The 10,082-nt window shown below is 42.6% G+C and overlaps 1 protein-coding gene across 1 annotated transcript; it reads left to right on the top strand.

Annotated features, from left to right (window-relative positions):
* The first annotated feature begins 43 nt into the window (after positions 1-43).
* LOC115205314 (tetraspanin-7) lies at positions 44-8,895 on the top strand. The gene is made up of 8 exons (XM_029771139.1): positions 44-240; positions 3,177-3,365; positions 3,466-3,540; positions 3,812-3,907; positions 4,835-4,990; positions 7,078-7,161; positions 7,378-7,462; positions 8,023-8,895. The coding sequence occupies exons 1-7, from the start codon at positions 154-156 to the stop codon at positions 7,444-7,446; spliced, it is 756 nt and encodes a 251-aa protein (XP_029626999.1). The 5' UTR covers positions 44-153; the 3' UTR covers positions 7,447-7,462; positions 8,023-8,895.
* Positions 8,896-10,082: the final 1,187 nt, after the last annotated feature.

Below are 10,082 nucleotides of genomic sequence, written 5' to 3'. Positions count from 1 at the left end.
GTGAATGTGGATCAGTGACGACACTTCCCTTCTCCTTGGATTCTGTGATTTGTCGACAAAAGTTTTCCAGCAAGACGTTGTGGAAGTGTTTTTTTTTCTCTCGCTTTGTAACAACGATACTTTTTGATTGCCAATTTCTGCGAAATAGACATAATGTCTCCCCCATCAAGAAGGCTTCAAACTAAACCAGTGATTACATGTCTCAAGACCTTTCTTATATCTTACAGTCTCATATTTTGGGTAAGTGTTGACTTGTAAATAACTGATGCAAGCAAGCTACGGTAACAATGGGCTAAATTAGCGGCGATGCCAACATATCCAATTGCAATTTACAAACGAATAACGTAAGGCTTTGGCTGAAACTTAAGGACTCGAGTTATTGGAAATAAAACATTATTTCCCCGTGATAGTTAGAAAACACTGTTGGAAAATAATCACTTAATTGTTGGATATAGCGAAGCCTCGAGCTACTTTACATTATTTATGCGCAGATGCTGCTGTGAAAGTTGTGCGTTTCTCCAACCGCGACAACGTTGCAAAGCCACGTTACATTTTTTTTTTGGAGCGTTGCAGCCCGCGAGTATAGGCTCTCGAGTGGCGCAGCGGTCTAAGGCACTGCATCTCAGTGCTAGAGGCGTCACTACAGACCTTGGTTCAATCACGGTCTGTATCACAACCTGCCATGGTCGGGAGTCCTATAGGGCGGCGCACAATTGGCCCAGCGTCGTTAGGGTTTGGCCGGTGTAGGCCGATATTGTAAAATAATAATTTGTTCTTAACTGACTTGCCTGCTTAAATAAATGTCAAATAAAAAAAATAAACGTTTAAAGGTTTGATTGCGGGGATCGTGGTGACATTCGTAGACAAATTGTCAGATGTTGGGAACGACTATTCGAAGTTAGGCCTGGTTGTTGATTGAGATACAACCAAAGACAGCCGGCACTCTTACTAAATAACTATTATGATCTCAAACATATTTTTTTTGCAGTACTTTTAGGTAAACATATTTGTATTTTTAGCAGATTGTCGTCAAAGATCGTTAGCCAGCTCACATTTTCTAACAGCTTTCTTGACAAATGTTGTGTAAATTTAATCTGTCAATGGTGTTTCTTCACAGTTTATATTATTCTATCAACGCCATTAATCAAACGTGGCTTTTATGGGTTCAAAGTTCATGACAACACATCTCTGTCATGTATTGCTATATGGAGGGTGATCTGTATAATTCATGGTCCGATGGACTGATGACTGCAGTCCATGAGTATATGACTCTGGTAAAAGTAAGGGATATTATACAAAGGAAGATGCTGAGCTCACTGATGTGAGACCATGGGCTATTATTGGTTGGGTCAGTGAGGGGGGCTGGGTTAAATCAAATTCTATGCGAGTGTAGCGAAATGCTTATGCTTTTTGATCTGACAGTGCAGTATTATCTAACAAGTAATATCTAACAATTCCACAACAAAACCTAATAGACACAATCTAGTAAAGGGATGAGAATGTATAAAATATATGGATGAGCAGTGACAGAGCAGCTAAGATGCAATAGATCGTGAAGGATACAGTATATACATGTGAGATGTAAACGTTCTTAAAGTGGCATTATTAAAGTGACTAGCGTTCCATTTATTAAAGTGGCCAATGATATCAAGTCTGTAGGTAGGCAGCCACCTGTCTGTGCTAGTGGTGACTGTTTAACAATCTGATGGCCTTGAGATTGAAAAACAGCTTCTATCTCTCTGCCCCAGCTTTGATGCACCTGTACTGACCTCGCCTTCTGGATGGAAGGGGGGTGAACGGGTAGTGGTTCGGGTGGTTATTGTCCTTGATGATCTTTTTTGCCTTCCTGTGACATTCGGTGCCGTAGGTGTCCTGGAGGGCAGGTAGTTTGCCCCCGGTGATGTGTTGTGCAGACCTCAGTACCCTCTGGAGAGCTCTGCGGTTGTGGGTGGTGCAGTTGCCGTACCAGGCGGTGATACAGCCCGACAGGATGCTCTCAATTGTGCACCTGTAAAAGTTAGTGAGGGTTTTTGGTGACAAGCCAAAAAATTTCTGCCTCCTGTTGCGCCTTCACCACACTGTCTGTGTGCGTGGACCATTTCAGTTTGTCGGTGATATGTACACAGAGGAACTTAAAACGTTCCACTTTCTCCACTACTGTCCCGTCGATGTGGATAGGGGGGTGCACCCTCTGCTGTTTCCTGAAGTCCACGATCATCTCCTTTTGTTTTGCTGACATTGAGTGAGAGGTTATTTTCCTGACACCACACTCCGAGGGCCCTCACCTCCTCCCTGTAGGCCGTCTCGTCGTTGTTGGTAATCAAGCCTACCACTGTAGTGTCTGCAAACTTGATGATTGACTTGGAGGCGTGCATGGCCACGCAGTCATGGGTGAACAGGGAGTACAGGAGAGGGCTGAGAATGCACCCTTGTGAGGCCCCAGTGTTGAGGGTAAGCAGAGTGGAGATGTTGTTTCCTACCTTCACCACCTGGGGGGCGGCCCGTCAGGAAGTCCTGGACCCAGTTGCACAGGGTGGGGTCGAGACCCAGGGTCTCAAGCTTAATGACGAGTTTGGAGGGTACTATGGTGTTGAATTCTGAGCTGTAGTCAATGAACAGCATTCTTACATAGGTATTCCTCTTGTCCAAATGGGTTAGGGTAGTGTGATGCTGATTGCATCGTCTGTGGACCTATTGGGGTGGTATGCAAATTGGAGTGGGTCTAGGGTGACGGGTAAGGTGGAGGTGATATGATCCTTAACTAGTCTCTCAAAGCACTTCATGATGACAGATGAGTGCTACAGGGCGGTAGTCATTTAGTTCAACCTTAGCTTTCTTGGGAACAGGAACAGTGGTGGCCATCTTAAAGCATGTGGGGACAGCGGACTGGGATAGGGATCGATGGACTATCAAAAGGGATTGATATTCAATGTAAGTTCCATGTTGACTTTCCCTTCCTGTTGTAGGCATTTATACCAACTTCAAAGCTTTTTCAGATGTGTACTGGCCCCTGACATCACACTGAGCTCAATAAAATTGTTAGGTGTATAATTAAGAGGGTTGTTTTTTTTCCCCCCTTTAAATCTTGAGTTTGTGTCAGAACTAGGTCAAACCTCTGAAACATCCCCTAGGGACATTACCTGAGATTGGAGCTGACTGTCTGTGCTTTCTCCCAGTTTACAGGGGTTATCCTTCTGGCAGTTGGAGTATGGGGGAAGGTGAGCCTGGAAGCTTATTTCCAGCTGGCCTCTGAGAAGAGCACCAACGCACCATATGTCCTCATCGGGACTGGAGCCATCATCATCATTTTTGGCCTGTTTGGTTGCTTCGCTACATGCCGCGGTAGCCCATGGATGCTGAAGCTGGTCAGTTACACTGTGATGTGTTACATTTTGTATTTGCACATTCTCCTCAAATGTTTGTATTTGTTTTATGTTAATTGATGAGTTGTTTCTCTCCCCTCAGTATGCCATGTTCCTGGTGCTGGTGTTCGTAGCTGAGTTTGTGGCCGGCATCTCTGGCTTCTTATTCAGACATGAGGTGAGATGTTAGTTCAAAAGTAGTGTTCCCACATCTAGCAATTTAGTGCTGGGTACAAATATAAGGAATGGAAATATCTGTGCACTGAGGGATGTTCTCATATAGTTTACTGCAACGTCTGGAAGACGTTCAGGTCAAAACGTTGCGGTGAACTGTAGATGAGCATACACCAGAGTGCAGGTACTTCTGAGGTGACTTACAATACACTTGACATTACTGTAGGGTTCAGTTGGCCACAAATCAAACCCAGTTAATGTTTGGTTTCTTGCAGATAAAGGCTGTATTAGGTGGTGCCTATAAAGACGCTGTGACCAACTACAATACCACTGACCCCAAAAGCTCTGCGGTTGACACCATCCAGAAGACTGTAAGTGGTATTATGTTATTCAGTGCGAAGCCTAACTGTGTTTGGTTCCTTTGCAAATAACACAAAACATGCTGTTCAGAGAAATAGCAGCTGAATTTGATCAAAGACCCTGTAGAAGTGTTGCTATAAACAACTTCTACAGTACAGATGGTCACGCTTCACCATCTGTTTTCAGAGTTGCATAGAGCTTGTTGGTATTGTATTAGGTTATGATCCTCCTCCACCATTATTGAATAACTCATTGATGTACAATAGAACCACCTTTTAACATGATCTGATTTAGTATGATAGTTTATGATTTAGTATCCCTGCACATTGTAAATATGGCATTGGCACTGACCCTGAAACTGACACTTTTTTTTCTTTTTTATATAGCTACTGAGCCTGTATATAGCTTCTGAGCCTGGAACTGAGCCTGTATATAGCTTCTGAGCCTGTATATAGCTTCTGAGCCTGTATATAGCTTCTGAGCCTGGAACTGAGCCTGTATATAGCTTCTGAGCCTGGAACTGAGCCTGTATATAGCTTCTGAGCCTGTATATAGCTTCTGAGCCTGTATATAGCTTCTGAGCCTGTATATAGCTTCTGAGCCTGTATATAGCTTCTGAGCCTGTATATAGCTTCTGAGCCTGTATATAGCTTCTGAGCCTGGAACTGAGTCTGTATGTAGCTTGCTTAATTTCTCATGTTCTTATCTCATGTGTTTCTGTTCTACTTGACTTTTTTTAATAAAAACATGTATAGTACTACCAATATTGATTTCTGAATTGTTGGGAAAGGGCAAGCAAGCAAAGTAATTTCACTGTACTTGTGCACGTGACATTGAAATTTGATTTGTCCACATGGCTAAGTCAACCATAGAATTAGGAATTGGACGTTAACATTGTTATTTCCTCTTGATAATTAGTAAATGTGTTTTTTGTGCAGTTGCACTGCTGTGGAGTGGAAAGTTATGAGGACTGGAACACAACAAAGTACTTCAAAGACCAAGGCATCCCTGAGAGCTGTTGCAAAGAGAACGCTGTCTGCACTGTCGAGGACCTCAAGGACCTTGACAAGGCTCGCGACGTTGTGTATGACACGGTGAGAGCACTGCCGCATATCATTATCAATCATATCATACAGAATTATGTCAGAGCTGTGGTTCATGGTTTACCAGTCTTTTAGACTAAGTATTGCCAGTCCAGTATGCGTAATGAATCAAATCAAATCAAATCAAATTTATTTATATAGCCCTTCGTACATCAGCTGAAATCTCAAAGTGCTGTACAGAAACCCAGCCTAAAACCCCAAACAGCAAGCAATGCATGTGAAAGAAGCACGGTGGCTGGGAAAAACTCCCTAGGAAAAACTCCTGAGAAAGGCCAAAAACCTAGGAAGAAACCTAGAGGAACCAGGCTATGAGGGGTGGCCAGTCCTCTTCTGGCTGTGCCGGGTGGATATTATAACAGAACATGGTCAAGATGTTAAAATGTTCGTAAATGACCAGCATGGTCAAATAATAATAATCATAGTAATTGTCGAGGGTGCAACAAGCACGTCCGGTGAACAGGTCAGGGTTCCGTAGCCGCAGGCAGAACAGTTGAAACTGGAGCAGCAGCATAGCCAGGTGGACTGGGGACAGCAAGGAATCATCATGCCAGGTAGTCCTGAGGCATGGTCCTAGGGCTCAGGTCCTCCGAGAGAAAGAAAGAAAGAAAGAGAGAATTAGAGAGAGCATATTTACATTCACACAGGACACCGGATAAGACAAGAGAATACTCCAGATGTAACAGACTGACCCTAGCCCCCCGACACATAAACTACTGCAGCATAAATACTGGAGGCTGAGACAGGAGGGATCAGAAGACACTGTGGCCCCATCCGATGATACCCCCGGACAGGGCCAAACAGGCAGGATATAACCCCACCCACTTTGCCAAAGCACAGCCCACACACCACTAGAGGGATATCTACAACCACCAACTTACCGTCCGAAGACAAGGCCGAGTATAGCCCACAAAGATCTCCGCCACGGCACAACCCAAGGGGGGGGCGCCAACCCAGACAGGAAGACCACGTCAGTGGCTCAACCTACTCAAGTGACGCACCCCTCCCATGGACGGCATGGAAGAACACCAGTAAGTCAGTGACTCAGCCCCTGTAAAAGGGTTAGAGGCAGAGAATCCCAGTGGGAAGAGGGGAACCGACAAGGCAGAGACAGCAAGGGCGGTTCGTTGCTCCAGCCTTTCCGTTCACCTTCACACTCCTGGGCCAGACTATACTTGATCATAGGACCTACTGAAGAGATAAGTCTTCAGTAAAGACTTAAAGGTTGAGACTGAGTCTGCGTCTCTCACATGGGTAGGCAGACCATTCCATAAAAATGGAGCTCTATAGGAGAAAGCCCTACCTCCAGCCGTTTGCTTAGAAATTCTAGGGACAATTAGGAGGCCTGCGTCTTGTGACCGTAGCGTACGTGTAGGTATGTACGGCAGGACCAAATCGGAAAGATAGGTAGGAGCAAGCCCATGTAATGCTTTGTAGGTTAGCAGTAAAACCTTGAAATCAGCCCTTGCCTTAACAGGAAGCCAGTGTAGGGAGGCTAGCACTGGAGTAATATGATCAAATTTTTTGGTTCTAGTCAGGATTCTAGCAGCCGTATTTAGCACTAACTGAAGTTTGTTTAGTGCTTTATCCGGGTAGCCGGAAAGTAGAGCATTGCAGTAGTCGAGCCTAGAAGTAACAAAAGCATGGATTAATTTTTCTGCGTCATTTTTGGACAGAAAGTTTCTGATTTTTGCAATGTTACGTAGATGGAAAAAAGCTGTCCTTGAAGCAGTCTTGATATGTTCTTCAAAAGAGAGATCAGGGTCCAGAGTAAATCCGAGGTCCTTCACAGTTTTATTTGAGACGACTGTACAACCATCCAGATTAATTGTCAGATTCAGCAGAAGATCTCTTTGTTTCTTGGGACCTAGGACAAGCATCTCTGTTTTGTCCGAGTTTAAAAGTAGAAAATTTGCAGCCATCCACTTCCTTATGTCTGAAACACAGGCTTCTAGCGAGGGCAATTTTGGGGCTTCACCATGTTTCATTGAAATGTACAGCTGTGTGTCGTCCGCATAGCTATAACCTTGAGAAACCATATTTAAAAAGTTTTTATTTTCCTTCTGCTTAACATGTTTTAGGGCTGCTTCTCAAAGGTGACCACTTTGATGGAGTCTAACCTGGGAATCATTGCTGGAATATCTTTTGGAATTGCATTCTTCCAGGTACATCCATTGAAGAGCCTTTATTTGATATTGGCCTGTAGGCATAATAATCTATAGGGGGAAAAATATACAATGTTATTACCAGTAACATGGATCTTGAAATGTTGTGAGATCATCAAGGAAATATAGATTTCAATTTTTTTTTATACATGAATTGAGTGCATGTCAATTTTGTCTTCACATCCTAATTGAAACTCTGTTTAACTTTCTGCCTAGCTCATTGGGGTGTTCTTGGCCTGCTGCTTGTCTCGATACATCACCAACAACCAGTACGAGATGGTCTAGCAGTGTCCTTTCACAGGTAGTACCCTACATGGACTAGTACTGTGGGATCCCATGCCTCATATTGTTATTGAAGTCTTGTCTTTAGAGTGCCCAAAATGTAAATGTTATTGTCATATAGTACACTATACTGGAACCCCTATACTTGGTTTGGTCACTTAAGTTGCTGTGTACCAGCTTCTTGGTTCTCCCTCTACGGACGAGAGCATTTTCATGTAAGGAAATGCCTACCTCTGCACATCAGATATAGTATTCATTACCTAGGAAGGTGATCATGTTGACATGTAGTACAGTATATCAGTAATATGCTCAACAGTTGAGTAAGACCAGTGGCTGAAATCCCCAACCTGATGTAACATTGATTATTGTTACATCAGGTTAATTTTATTTTTAAACAACAACTGCATTGTTGGTTTAAAAGGGCTTGTAAGTAAGCATTTCACTGTAAGGTCTACACCTGTTGTATTTGGCACATGTGACAATACAATTCGATTATTGATGCACCAATCAAACTCATGGGAATTTTAATGACCACAACCCTTCTAACATGTCTTTTTCATTTTTAATTTTTTTTTGCAGGTCACTAACGGGCAGGTCATGATGCACACTGACTCAAAGGGAAAGTAGTTTTAATCCTTGGGCTATGTATAATGGTTCTGTCATTTCAGAATACACTCTCGCTGACACTCACTTTTCCATGGCAACCAGACTGAAGGGAAAAAGTTATTGGAAACCATAAGGGATCTATTTCTGCAGTTCTCCATCATCGATTTGATTAAGCTTTGTCTTGTTAAGACTAGTGGAATATAGTTTATTGTGCTTGATTGTTCATTTGGGATTCACAGACTTTATAAATGTAATATTTTTCATTCACTGTCAGTTTTAATGTTATTATACATGACATATGTATTGCAACATTTTTTTTTTGGTGAGCTTAGCCAAAATATTCATGTTATGTCCATATTCATTTCATTCTCCATCATAAATGCTGCTGTCATATTCTAGTTATATGGCATCTTGTGGTTAAAGTGATCTTACTGTAGTCTGTTATTTTCATGATCAGCATTACAGTGACTGTAGTAGTGACAGATTAGGCCATCTGTAACACCACAGTAACTTCCATCCATCTCTTCTGTGGAGACAGGGAGAAAAGTATTGGAAGTTGTGTAGTAGCCTTTGCGGGTAGAGGGATGGATTGCATGCTGTGGACACTTAGTTAATAGAGAAGAGAACAATTATACACCACCATGATTCTCGTGGGAACGAAAAGGTGTTTTATAAGCCTTTCATGTTATTTACTGTAACTTTTGTGTGCAAGTCTTGTTCACGTTTTCCAAAAATATGCATTTCCTCAGATGAAAATAATCGTCAGTGTTAATGGTTGTTGATTTGTGAAAACCGCATGTAAAATAATTGAAAAAAAAATAAAGGAACCTGAACTCTTTAAAACAACTGGGTCGCATTCGAATGAGACTGATTTTCTAGGCCTACCTTGTGTTTTTTTTTTTTTAATTGAAGGAAAAGGCGTGAACTGAATATACCTGGGGTGTTTTCACTAGGACCGGAACGATATGGGTAGGGGCCTACCTGACCTCGTCAAATAGAAAGTATTTTGCGTTGCAAAATGGTTTCCAGTGACTATCACATATGGACACAGTTACTGCATGAGCTGTGTGACATGCTGTTGGAATGGAGAGGATTTAAACGGTATCTACAGCTGCCCTGAGTGCAGAAATGCATTCACCCCAAGGTCTGTGCTGAAGAAAAATGTTATGATGGTGGGGGCTATGGAGACACTAATTACCAGTCTCCCAAGTTTCTTCTCAAGTCGACTTATGCTAGACCTGGACGACGACGAGTGGGATTTCTGCCTTAGTAAGAAACACAAAGTTGTTAAGTCCTGCATAATTTGAGTCGCCTCGTTTCGTGAAACTCATCTCAAGCATCAACATCAAGTTCTCGCCTTGATGAAGCATAGGCTTACCCTTTTCGACGCCGGTGAAATTAAAAACATTTGACCTCATTACAATAAAGTGCTTGAAATGTATGTCAATGTGATCACTGCATCTGTTTTGTGCTCCGTGAATCAACACCACGGACATATCGTTGTTTCAGCAGCAGCAGAGGGCTGAGCAACAGGTAAGCATAGAACCGATTTGAGAAATGCTAAATCTTTATATCATTAATTCTGTGCTAGTCATCCCTGTTATCTTGTTTTTTGTTTTCAAAATATATGGATACCATAAAATGCGGTATGCTGACTTTGTTTTTGTCATACAGAAAACGTTGAGGGAGATACAGAATACATGCCAGCAGAGGGCACAGGAAAGCAAGAGAATGAAGTAAAAGAAGTGAGACCTGCCTTGGAGTGTCTCAAGGTGAGTATTCTGACCTGGGCCTGTATTCACAATTGTGTCTCAGAGTAGGAGTGCTGATCTAGGACCAGGCTCCCCCTGTTCATATACTCTATAGACTAAATCTGATTGCTATTTTGTTTTTGTAACCACTGGTCCTCTGTAGCTCATTTGGTAGAGCATGGTGCTTGCAATGCCAGGATAGTAGGTTCGATTTCTAGGACCACCCATACTTAAAATGTATGCATGCATGACTAAGTCGCTTGCTCACTAACATATATAACG

The sequence above is a fragment of the Salmo trutta genome, chromosome 13, assembly GCF_901001165.1.
Source record: "Salmo trutta chromosome 13, fSalTru1.1, whole genome shotgun sequence".
NCBI classification, from domain to species: Eukaryota; Metazoa; Chordata; class Actinopteri; order Salmoniformes; family Salmonidae; genus Salmo; species Salmo trutta.
This window is presented reverse-complemented; position numbering and strand designations above follow the sequence as displayed.

Coding starts and splice junctions, on each gene's coding strand:
- LOC115205314 (XM_029771139.1), top strand. CDS start 154: ATGTCTCCCCCATCAAGAAGGCTTCAAACTAAACCAGTGATTACATGT. Junction 3,908..4,834: donor TTGACACCATCCAGAAGACT/GTAAGTGGTATT, acceptor TTTTTTGTGCAG/TTGCACTGCTGTGGAGTGGA. Junction 7,162..7,377: donor TTGGAATTGCATTCTTCCAG/GTACATCCATTG, acceptor CTTTCTGCCTAG/CTCATTGGGGTGTTCTTGGC.